General features: G+C 37.2%; 1 protein-coding gene across 1 annotated transcript; it reads right to left on the bottom strand.

Annotated features, from left to right (window-relative positions):
• Positions 1-5,985: 5,985 nt before the first annotated feature.
• Positions 5,986-12,426, bottom strand: gdf6a (growth differentiation factor 6a). Its single transcript, XM_067393833.1, has 2 exons — positions 11,980-12,426; positions 5,986-8,405 (listed from the first exon to the last, which is right to left on the bottom strand). Exons 1-2 carry the CDS (start codon positions 12,314-12,316, stop codon positions 7,522-7,524), a joined length of 1,221 nt encoding a protein of 406 aa, XP_067249934.1. The 5' UTR covers positions 12,317-12,426; the 3' UTR covers positions 5,986-7,521.
• Positions 12,427-13,092: the final 666 nt, after the last annotated feature.

The following is a 13,092-nucleotide window of genomic DNA, read 5'->3' as shown; positions in this document are numbered from 1 at the left end:
TCATGAATGCACGCCGGCTGACTGTCTCCCAGACGGGAGCCTACAAAAACGAAACACATCCGGAACAACTCATCTGTTTGTTGTTTGTGTGTGTGCTTTTGGAATCTCACTCTTGAATGGCATCGTCGAGTTACACCATAAATCTGTCCCTCATCAGGGAGACAAAATGAAAAGGGCTCCCCGCCATAAAACATCTGTAACAGTTCCATCCGCCACTAACACGTAATGGGGTAATTACCGAGTGGGGGGCGGTTGGTTTGGAGACAATGCTGAACCCCTTTTCTTTAGTAAGGCTCACAGAATGTGCAGCCTGATGTCCCGAAAGCTTACCAAAACCAACGAAAAGTCGATGTCACCCGAACTCCATCCTGGAGGTGCATAATTGATGTCTGATTTTTTTTTTTAGGAAGGCTATGCGCTCCTAGCCGGCCGTTCTCCACACCTCCTAATCAAGCGCAATTGAGGTTAACTGTATTGTGCCGAGCTGAAACGCTAGACAGGTAAGCTGCAAAGCCTCATGACTAATGGATGGTGCGAGCCAGCAGGGGCTGTGACCTTTTGAGACACCCCAGGCACCATCTACAGAGCCCGGAGGTGTCCATCAGGCCGACTTACCAATCAAGTACCTGAGTTCAATCCCCCGGCCCGCCCCGTTCGTGGAGGGTCTGTTCCTGCTAGCTCGCTGCTCATGCCCCGTGTTTGTTTTTCTCAGTGGATCACTTTACAGTACAACTCCAAACGCTCCATTGTTCCCCTTGGCGCAAGCTTGTTTTTATGAAATCAAGCAGGTCTCAGGCTCACCCGAACTTTTAAGTCAAGTTTTAAGAGTAGCAGTCAAGGCACACGGCCAGCAGCGCAACCAGATGGAGGGTGGCAAAAAGGTCGCGTCCCTGCCCTGCCACTAAACACCGCCATTGTCTGATCGGCTGTGCAAATTTACCCTGCTCTTAGCACACACTCTAACCAAACCCCGAGACAAGACGCACACACACTTAACGACAGTAACCAATACCAGACCATTGTCTCTAAACACTCAATTGAGCCACGAGTGTGACAACGCCTAAAGGGTTTCCAGAAAAATAAAGTATCTTGTCAAACAAGTGTGTGAAACGTTCATCATTGCGGACACTCTGCAAATATTTGCGTATTCTCCCTTTCTTAAAGGGATAGTTCACCCAAAAATGAAAATTCTGTCATCATTTACTCACCCTCAAGTAGTTCCAAACCTGCATAAATTTATTTCTTCTTCTGAACAAAAAAGAAGATATTTGGATAACCAAACAGTTGATGGAATTCATTGACTTCCGTATGAAAAAAAAAAAAAAATACTATGGAAGTCAGTTGGGTGCAACACCAACATTCTTCAAAATATCTTCTTTAAAGAAATTCATACAGGTTTGAGTAAATGATGACAGAATTTTCATTTTTGGGTGAACTATCCCTTTAAACTAGAACAATCAATCCACACGCTACTATTAGATTTGAAATGTTTTGCTGCCGTTAACAAGATAAAAGCACGACTCGGTTTTCAAAATGGCCCCTAGCCTGTGTTATAATGTGATTAGTAGGTAAGCTAAACCCAGGTGTTACTCAAAAGCATCTCAGGCTGTGATTGTGGAAAGAGGGGAAACTCAGCAGATGCCCCATTAGAGGAACTTCACCTTTTTTTTTTTTCATCTGTCCTGCTCCGTCATGTTTTTTTCTGCAAATCAAAAAGCTGAAAATTTTGGTGTGGAAACAATTTTCACTCAGAAATTGCTAGTATATTTCACAAACAATTACAAAGAGCAAGAAACACGTTGGATTAATCATGAAATTTTAAAGTAGATAAACTTTTACAACATTTTCTTGTAAAACATACAGTACAAACTGCGAAAAATAATTTTTACAGTGCAGCCGCTAATTGCTTTGACCCCTGTTTATATAAAGACCTTTTACAAAGAGAACAGTGCTACAAAATTAGATGAAAGCTAATCTGACCTTTGACCCCAAGGCATGGGCAAGTGTACGTACCGTTTGGGTCAGCCTTTTGTCTGTGTCTGTCCAGCGGATGAATGCAGGGCTACACTGGGGGTCAGTCAAGGCATCTGCCACCCTTCAAGCACGCTCTCATCCACCCTCCATCTTCCCATCTGTGTGCGCTGCTGTCCTTCTGTCTCCTCAAACACACACTCCTCCTTACTGTCTTTTGATCTGTCTCTCTTCCTATTCAGTTTTATGAACAGGCTCCTGACACATGTGTGTCCTGCGATCTTAATCATTAACAACAAGATGACATTAAAAGTGGGAGAAAATTGAATGTGAATTCACATTTAATTTGTCATGTTTCCATTTAACTGACAGCATTTGTGGTATAATGTTGATTATAACAAAGAAAATCATTATTACAAGGCCTCTTAAGGGATATGGTAAAGGAAAAAGAAATTGTATGTCAATGCTTTTGAATTCTCTCACAAATGTTTTGCGTTCAGCCGAGAAAGTTTGCGTTCGCTCGCAAAACTTTTCTGTTCTTTGTGAGCGAATGTGTGTTTGTTCCTCCCATCTGATATTTTTTTTCCCACCATCATATCCCTTTAGCACAATTTTTGGAGGGTTTTAAAAGCAGAAACATGAAGCTAATACTTATATTCATTCTTGTGTTATCATATTATTGTGAATTATTTGAGCTGTATAGCTGTTTAAGTCATTTTAGCATTAATGGCTTTGCATTTTATTGGCGACAAAGTTGTGAAAATATACACAGAAATAGTAAGAGAGTTTTACTAAAATAATGTTGACACACATTATGTTTTACATCTTGTAGTTATGCGATTGAAACAGTATTTTAATGGTTACAAACTTGCCCCATTTCCTTTCATTCTAAGAATACCGCGCTGTAACCCAGATTTTTGCTTTAAATAAATCATTTTTGTGGTAACCAACATTATGCCACAAATGCTGTAGATTAATTTGAACTTGCACTTGCAATATTCCTTTTAACTTTTTATTAAAATGTATTTGTCACACTTTTGAATTATGCTTTCTTAATGTCTACTTCATGAATGCATTATCAATAATTGATATGTAAGATTACGAGAGCTTCCCAGAATCAAGAAAGAATCAAGACTGTATATCTTTGAGATTAAGCATTACCAGAGCCCTCTACAGTCGAAATCCTGTCTGATAGCGCCGTGCACAGATGTGATGCGTCAAGGCTATTTATGAAGAACATTCCCCAAATCTCCACTGAAAGGTATCTGTCCCTCTGCCAGGCATTTCACTGTACAATTTTATGAAAGACAAAAACACACATACACACACATTAGACATAACATTCAAATAAACAGTGATGTCTCAAGAGGCATTCCCGACAGTAGAAGATTGCTCTCCAATGACCAGGAAGAGCCATTTACTTAATGCAGCACCGAGTCCAGGAATGCACTGAGGAACCCGGAATGGTAAACTCTGCATTCCATTTTGCTAAACACCCTCTGTATCTCCTGCATTCCGATCTCCATCTACTCTTTCTATGAACCCGGCCATTATTTCATAAATCATAATCAAATAAGAGATGGTCTCGGATCTGCAATCAGTCTTCTTTTCTATCCTTTAAAAGGTTACTGATGTTCTATAAATTCTGAACCGTTTCATACTCAAATGTCTTTGAAAACCTCAAATAAGGACCTAAATCCACAATGTGGTCAAGATGACATGAAGCCTATTATATCTAAAAAAAAGCAACCCCCATTATTTTATTCTTATCCACAGTAAGCATATGTCATATTTGTTTCTTTCTACACAATCTTTAATCAGTGCTGACCACTGTAAACCTTTAGTGCAAACTATAAATTAAGATATGTTAATTATACAGCATTGATCAATCTTGGTTTATGTTCATTTCTACATATACTAATACATTTATAATATTATAATTTGTTAATGTGCATAATAAAATGTGTGCATGTGTGTATATATATATATATATATAGTACTGTCAAAGAATTAATCATGATTAATCACATCCAAAATAAGTTTGTTTACATAATGTGTATTGTGTATATTTATGTATATTTAAATATATACACATCCATGTATATATTTAGCAAGAATACATTATATTTATGTATAAAATATTGATATATAATGTAAATTTATATATATATATATATATATATATATATATATATATTCAAATATATATTAAATATATATATTCAAATATATCTTAAATATATACTTGTATGTTAGTATTTATATATACATAAATATACACAGTACACATTATGTAAAACTTACTTTGAATGCGATTAATAGCGATTAAGAGCACTTATATATATGTTCAGCTTTATTTATATATTATAGTTTGAATAAAGGCATTCATTCATTTATTTATTTTAAAAAAAGAATAAATACTGACCTCAAACTTTTGAACTGCTGTGTATGTATGTATCGATTTATATACAAAAGTTTGGGTTGCATTTTTTTTTTTAATTAAATAAGTTAATACTTTTGTTCATCAAGGGTGCATTTAATTAATCAAAACTGACAGTAAAGAATTTTGCATTGTTACAAAAAAATATATTTCAAATGATTACTGTTCTTTTGATCTTATATGTACAGTATATATATATTTAAACCCTGATTAATAAATACTGTTCATTATACCTTATGAATAAACTGATGCTAACCAATTGAACCCAACGTAAAGTGTTACCAGGAAGATGGTAGACTCACAGAATGAGTTCCTGACCGTTCTAAAAGGACCTGTAATGGGTGATGAGATCCCACCTGACACTGCACATGCTGTCTCCATCCTCATTCTGAAAGACATTATCATTGTAAGTGTCATTCGCACAGACAGCTAAAGGGCACATTAGCATCTTTTCCCCCTCCTTGAACAAACATGTGTAGAGAGGCATGATACTGTAACAGAGTCTGGACAACATATAGCATTTCAAAGCAATTTCCTAATTGCTTCCAGGCCAAGGCCGATGCCTATATGGAAGCAATCCCTGCTTTCAACCTTTTCATCTGAAGATTGGGAAACATTACAGTGTTAAGAAAACTTAACCTGCGGATAGCTAATTCATTGGAAAACAGCCTGTTGCTCGTACACTCAGATCCACGCTGGAGATGTATTTCCTTAAATCTCTGTGGTCCACATGTTTCAACACTATTTAAATGCTGAGAGGTGACTGTGCAAGGCATTACTCTGCCACACATTAGCACCATTACGCGGAGCTGATTATTGGAGCAGAAACGTATGCGAGAATAAAAACTCTGCAAATAATGCACTGTGAAAATGAGCCACAGAACTCTCATGGGGTTTTAAAACTGTCTGAGAGCTAATAAAAATGTGAAACAGATCAGGTGAAGAGCTGGATTATCTCAGAAGAGGATCTGTCAGTAGAATGGAAACCAAAGATGGACACATGAAAAGAAGCTGCTGAGTTAAAACAAGAACAGAACTGTTAGACTTCACACAGGACTGAAACTAACATTCTAACTCCGCATGACACATTGTATAAAACACACACAAAAAAAAAAAATCATTGCTCAGGCCCCAAACTCTGAGAAAGTAACATCAGTTGTGGGAATTGTTTAATCTAATCTATACAATTTGGTAGTTTTTCCACATCAAATGAATGTGGTTAAAAATATGAGTGACATATCATTCAAAATGATAGAAGCCAACAAGAAGTTTACAGGATCTGAATCATGGTTTTCAACAGCTGCTGCAGTGGCTTCTATGAGGTCATCATCTCCTGTCTCTCGGGACAATTATTTAACCCTATGCCGATAAAATTACTTTCTCTGTTAAAGAACTGTGAGAAGAATATTACACACGTGTAAACAGAAGATTTGATCCATGTGTAACTTTACAGATTAGATTCAACAATTTCCGGTCAGTATGGCATCACATTTCGTTCACATACTTCAAATCTTTTAAAGATATCTAGGGAGATATCTTTCTTTAAATATATAGGAAAACCTTGATCTCTCTGATAGACCTTCTCAGATTTAACAACTGGAACAAACTTGACATATAGTTCAAAAGTATGATACATCATTCAAAATGGTTTCTAAAGACAAAAGATTTAAATGGATCTGGGGAGTCACTGGCACCACACAAAGTGCATTTATTCCTTTTATTAGTACAGTAATAGTGTGGATATAGTATTATCCATTGATATACTGTATTTATATTTATTTATATATTTGGGAAAAACCTTAAACTCTAGCTGAATGCACCTCAGAACGTATATTCTATGCAATTATGAGGTAGACATTGATAATGGTATTTCCACCCTCAGCAATAATGAATACATTTTAAATTAATTTTGTTTTATCAGCGTAAGAAATACACGATTATCATGAAACTCTGTACATCACAAATAATAAAATAATTATAGAATAGAAATTATAGCGATTTGAGTGCATTTATAAATGTACATTAACAAAGAAATGTGGTTTTGCATTTCTTCATACGTTGCACTTTAGGTTTTACTTTACAAATATTTACAGCTCAAATAATGAACAACAGTGCATTCAAAGCTAATGTGCATTTAAATATAATCTCGCTTGCGAGTCTCTTTTTGTTTTTTCCTTGTCAGTCAATAGGTCGTGAAAAAACGCTCCTTCCAGACTACTTGGACACTTGCGGAAGTGCATTTTGTAAAGATGCAAACGTTGATGGATTTCCATTTTCTGACTTCTCTGAAAGTACAAAATGACATTTTGTGGATTTTTACCTACAGTAAAATGTCCAGGCACTTCAAAAAAGTTGTCCGATGCTCCTCCAAAAGCATCAGTCAGTCTCTCTTTCTCACTGCAGGGATGAAGCAGAATCGCTTTATGCCGTGTTTAGTGTTTGGTACATTCACCTTTGCCCCCAAAAACTGAATTTGACTCGATTACGCACTGGTGGTCGTAAAAAAAAGCATTTCCAGGGCACTTAGTTTTACTCATTCATTCATATCCATATACCACACAGTATTTTATCCACATAACTAACAGATGAGTTTGAACAGGTGCCCGTCTCCACATTCTTCCGAGTCTGCACAGATAATGGTGTAACACAATCCTCAATGAATCCTGTCCAGACGGTTATGCACTAAATCTGGCGTTTCTTCTACCTGCCTCGTCCGAGAGACGAATCGTTAAAGAAATGTGCGTGTGTGTGTGTGGGTGTGTGTGTGTGTGTGTGTGTGTGTGTGTGTGTGTGTGTGTGTGTGTGTGTGTGTGTGTGTGTGTGTGTGTGTGTGTGTGTGTGTGTGTTTTGGGGGCACGTAATTACAAAAAAAAAAAAAAGAAACCCAGCATGTGCAAGGAAAAATGACAAGATTTTGTTTCAAGTCTAGAAAAACTATACACGCGCTCTTGGCACAACCATGAGCAGTGGCCGGTGTGGATCATTTAAATTGTCTCTGATGAAGAATCCCTTTTGTATAGGTGAGAATGCGCAGTTTGGGCGGCTCAAGCGCGTCTTTACGCATCGTTCAAGTTTTTATGTCTTGGTGCCAAACCCTCTTGTGTGATTCGCTACCTACAGCCACACTGTTCGACAACCATGTCCTCGTACTGTTTGTACACGACGTTGTTGCCGGAGTCTATGTATAGTATACTGATGGGACTGAGTTTTGTAGGGACGCAACAGCTCGGCGGCGTGCTGTTGGGGTCCATGGAGTTCATGAGCGTCTGAATGATGGCGTGGTTGGTCGGCTCCAGGTGCGACCTCAATGGGAAGTCGCACACGCCCTCGCAGTGGTAGGCTTCGTAATCCAGGGGAGCGATGATCCAGTCGTCCCATCCCAGCTCTTTGAAATTAACATGCAGTGCCTTTTTGCTGCATCTCGATTTGGACTTTTTTCCATGCCTTTTCCCGTGGCGATTATTGAGCGCTGTTCTCCGCCTGCGCCGCGCTTTAAACTGCAGCGCGCTCTCTTCCTCCTCCTCCTCATGGTCTCCGCGAGACTTGATCTTCTCTTTCATCTCGTTAAACAAGTTTTCTCTCTTCCTAGACCGCGTGTAGACCACCAAAATGGCCTTTTCTTGCTGCGTTCGGCCGTGCCGGTGAAAACCCAGATGCTTTAGGTCGATTTCAGTGTCAGATTTGCCATGCGTAACCTTGAGCTGGAGACAAAGCTGATTCCCTTGATGCCTGTTTTTAAAAATCCCCCAAACGTCCAGAACCTCCCATTCTGCTTTTCGGGAATCCTGAAGATCAAGGGATCTGGAAGCCAGTGGCCTCTCTGATCGACACGAGAGTAAATGAATGTTGTAGACGCCTGATGGGGACGGTTGGACATCCCCGGGCGCTTTGCGAAATATCCTTAATTCAGCACCGACCAGCTCCTCTTTGTCTGAGAGGGTTGAGACATCAAACAGATACGTTTGTCTTCGCAAAGGAGAGAGCGTGAGATCGTCTGCAAGATAAAGACAAATAATTGCAGTCAGATTCACTTAGAGTGACTCACATTCTCATAAAGGGGTCAGGTAAAACTTAAAACCTTATTTTCGGCTTTATTTGGACAAAGTTGAACAGAGGAAAAAGTATATGCAAAATTAAGCATTAGAGAGCAGATAGCTAATTTTGTAAAGGAGAAACGAAGATGATGGAAACGCAAATGCAGTTTCGTCATTTTTGTTTTTCTAAAATGTTTAATTGAAGTTTGGTAACATTTTAATATACTTATATTAAAATGCAGTTTGGCATAAAAATAAAATTAAGATGGATGGTTAAATAATTTCTCTGCTGTCTCATATTCTAAAACGCCTTATTTTCAGCGTTATTAGTTGGAAAGTCCACTGTAAAAAAATATTCTGATGATTTATCACATTTTTCTTTTGTCAAATCAACTTAGATAAATAATGTGGTTCAGATAACATAATATTTTGAGTTTCTGTTGATTAAGCCAATTGCCTTCATTGTAAATTTCAAAACTCAAAATTTTAAGGCAGCCAGGTAACTTACTTTTTTAAGTTAAACCAACGATTCTTTTTTTAAAGTGTGGTGCAAACTCGCACAAAATCAATTTTCAAGGAGAAAATCAAGAAGAAAAAAATGTACATGATGAAACAGCAGTAGCCCACAATTTTTTTCACAAATATGTCCAGACATACAATACTTTGCTTGGTCAGTGGAGCAAAACTTTTTGGTTTCCCTCCTTTCTTCAAGTGAAGACATATTTTTGGCTACATTTGGTTCTTTGGAGTTTAAAAAAAAAAAAAAAAAAAAAAAATCTTGGTTGACATAGGCTACAGGTTTGCCAGATAATCAGCTTTCTGGGTTCTACGAAGCACCATGAAAATGTACACAAAAAAGAAGAAAGTTTTTTTTTTTTTTTTTTTAGCTTAACGTTCTCATATGAATCATATTTTGAAACTTTATCCCATTTTTATACATCATATCATGTGGGTATTTATTTTTTGTGGTGGTCGTTATTCATGTCCAATAGATAAACAGTTAGCAAAATAATTTGTCATAAATATGTACAGGTGATAACACAAATAAGATCTGGTATCCATAGTGAGGGAGGGAGAGAGAAAGAAAGAGAGAGAGAGAGAGTGGGGGAGAAAGAGTCCGCCAGACACAAAGCGACATACTGTACGTGTTGAACAATGCACAATTAATGCATTCTTTCCCCTTCAGGAATCCAGAGGCCTAGTCGCACTTTATCACCGCCTTTTATCTCTCTGACGGACCAAACGAGAAGCATTTATCTGAATTCACGTGGGCTTGTGTATGTATGAAATTTAGTTGAACTGTTAGACTATTATCGCTCCAAACACGCCTTGGGCACAGATATATATAAAAAAATAAAAAAAAGCCAGATAAATACATGCATAATTTTGAATAACACCAGACTAATTTTAATTTGGCTGTTCGAGAGCCGATTGCCTTTTAATGTTCAGAAATACAAAAAAACACTGCAGCTAAAATCAATTCAAAACCTTTAAAAAACTTTTTAATTAACATTTACAACAAATAAATCGAAAATTAAAGAATGTTAGGCCATATTATGACCATGCGTGAACTTGTCAAATTATTAAAATTAATTGTTTGTTTTCGTTCCTGCACGTATGGTCCGCATTAGCATTTTTATAAGACCTCAAACAAATCGAATACAAGGTCACCAAATAATTAACAGTACTAAATTCCCTCCCACCCCATTGAAATGCACCCCTCTTATATTTCCTCCCTTCTGCCAAAAACAAACATACCGGTTCAAAAGTGATTACTGCGCATATAAAATGCAATTGCATGCAGCAAGAGTTGGACGAGTTTACGCGACGGCCTAAATAGATAACTGAGACTTGTTTAGCCACGAACATAAATTCATAAATCATCACAGCCACACAATCGCACGCTTTTAATCAATGAACATTCTTGTCCAATAATTCGAATCAGTAGGAGAGAGAGAGGGAGAGCGAGCGAGAGAGAGCGAGAGAGAGAGACTTCTCTTGGTGTGGCTACCGGGGCACCATCTGCGTTTTAATGAGTTACTTACAAGTGCCAAAAGTAATTTTCATACATTCCGTTTGTTCTTGTCTGATCTTGCAACCATAACGATCTAAAATTTGGGGAAATGTCTTATCTGTTTTGGAGGAAATTCCTTCCTGTTACACAAAAAGATTACCGCCTTATCATAATTGAACGGCGCTTGAGTGGAAATGATTCTTGATGACATTCAGCAGCGAATGACGCGCATGGCGCATATAGCCAAGACACTGTAGTGCAGCCAGGCAACTGGAGCGGTTTGATTTTGCATTAAGCACTGACGGTAAATGTTACACACCGACTGCTACAGCACTTTAAGATGCTTATAAAAACGTTTTGATCTGTAATGCACTTAACTATCCACAATTTGGAGACTATAAAGCCAGCAAAATGTCCATAAAGTAACAATTCCTCAAACTTGAACAGACGTAAGGTCCTCTTCGGTTTTTGGTGATGTGCCACTAGCTGAACTAGTTCATTACGGGAGAATAGACAGTGTTTGATATGTTATGACATGGACACTCAATTAGATCACCCAGTTCAAATACTCCAATCAGCGGTTTGATGCAAAGCAACCCTCAGAGGGTCCAGTGAAGGGTCATGGCCAATGACACATCAAATCAAAATCAGTGAGGAAAGTGAAGCTTTTTTCATCAAATCAGTGTGCGCTTCTTTTCTTTCTGCGAACGCGTTTGTCTGCAAAAGAAAAGTACAATGTTTGCTCCGTCTTGCTCTTTTTATTGCATGTTTCTGTGTTCGTTTTTCTCCACACAATTCACTTTGTTGCAAGAAAATACAATTTAACTACAACTTATACGCACAAAAAATGTATCTATTCTAAACTGGATTAAAAGTTTTTAAACTTTTTAAACAGTTTTTAAAATAGTGATTATATTTGTATTGTAGAAATAAAAATATTTACTTTTTAGTACCAAAAAAAAAAAAAAAAGCATATTAAAAATATGTTATGTGCGTAACTGTAATTTTTCCTCATGAGAACCGCTCGGACTGCTTGCACGCGAGGATGTTATGGGAATGATTTATTGCCTTCATTTAGAAAACGCACCAATTAGTGTTTTATTGGCATGTTACCTTAGGGTCAATGTAAAGCCAATATAACTTTATACTAGCCAAAATATGAGGTCGTGCTGACCCTTAAATTGCGGCCCAAGCAGGACGAGTGATTACCAAACCCTTAGCACGACAAACCCTGAAAATCATTCATCCAATTTCAACGGAAGATATCATTATTTTCCCCTTTAACAGATCTATTTATACGTTCTTGTTTTGTTTTTTGTTTTTGCGATAAATGTTTTTTTTATATATATATACTAACAAGTCATTGCTTCACAAGCACGCGTGTTTAAAGCACATCATTTTAAAATGATTACAGAATAAAGATAGTAAGAGAGCAAGTAAGAAGAATGATTAATTAATAAAGACTGAAAATGCTAGAGTGCATAATTCAGATAATGCATGGATAAGAGAATAAAACAAACCTTTTCCCCTGTCTACAAAACTCGTTATGGTATTTGCAGACTTTGAAGAGCGGAAAAAACTTGCATTGAGCCCCAGTTTTTCAGCGGCGGAGTAAGTCCTGTAAATAGAGATCATGTAATCGTGGGGCACAACCGGGTCCTTTAAATCATCCCGACGACTCGCGCCCGGGGAGGATGCGAAAATCTCTTTAAGAAATTTGGGTGACCTTTGTCCATCATACGCGCTCCTGGCACCCTTGCTCCTTTTCTGCGATAGAAGCGCAGCTGACTGGCAACAAGGTAAACTCCAAAGGAAAATGAAGAGCGTGTAAAAGGCGACTGCTCTCAAGGCATCCATGGTGTTACTGTCCCCCCAGAAATGAAGCAGAGCCGTGTCTCCCAGTGAAGCCGGGTTTTTTTTTTTTTGGTTTGTGTTTGTTTCACGAGCGCGGAAAGCGCGAGATCCGTGTTGCGTGTCTCAAGTGAAGTGCGCTGTATGCTCAAGAGCGCGAGGCTGCAGACACACTCACTCACGAGTCACGCCCACTACACAGAAGCTCCTGTATTTATTGGAGAACTTCTCCAGACTCTCTGTAAACCTCCAGAGTTGTTGTTTTTTGTTTGTTTTGTTTTTTGTTTTTTTTTTGTGAGTCATTTTAATATTTACTATAAAAATGTTAAAACATTATTATTATTAGTAGCAGTAGTTGTAACAGTAGTAGTAGCATTATTAATAATAATACTAATTATAGGCTAATAGCGATAACAATAACAAATAAAGAATGTACTTAATATAAAATTATTTTAATTAATATTTTAATTTATTAAATGTACATTTAAATGTTTTAATATATATATATATATATATATATATATATATATATATATATATATATATTTTTTTTTTTTTTTTTTTTTTTTTTTTTTTAATATATATATATATATATATATATATATATATATATATATATATTTTTTTTTTTTTTTTTATTTATTTATATAATCCTGGGTCTCAGGAGTATGGAAAATAAGTCATAGTCTATATTCTCTCTGTCTCTGCACCAGGCAACGCAACAGGATGCTAGGTCTTCCAAGTAGGCTAACATGTTGACAGAGGTTAACAGGTCGAAAAAA

Source organism: Chanodichthys erythropterus, chromosome 2 (genome assembly GCF_024489055.1).
Source record: "Chanodichthys erythropterus isolate Z2021 chromosome 2, ASM2448905v1, whole genome shotgun sequence".
Classification (NCBI taxonomy): Eukaryota; Metazoa; Chordata; class Actinopteri; order Cypriniformes; family Xenocyprididae; genus Chanodichthys; species Chanodichthys erythropterus.
Note: the sequence above shows the minus strand (reverse complement) of the source record. Positions and strands in the feature narration are given on the sequence as shown.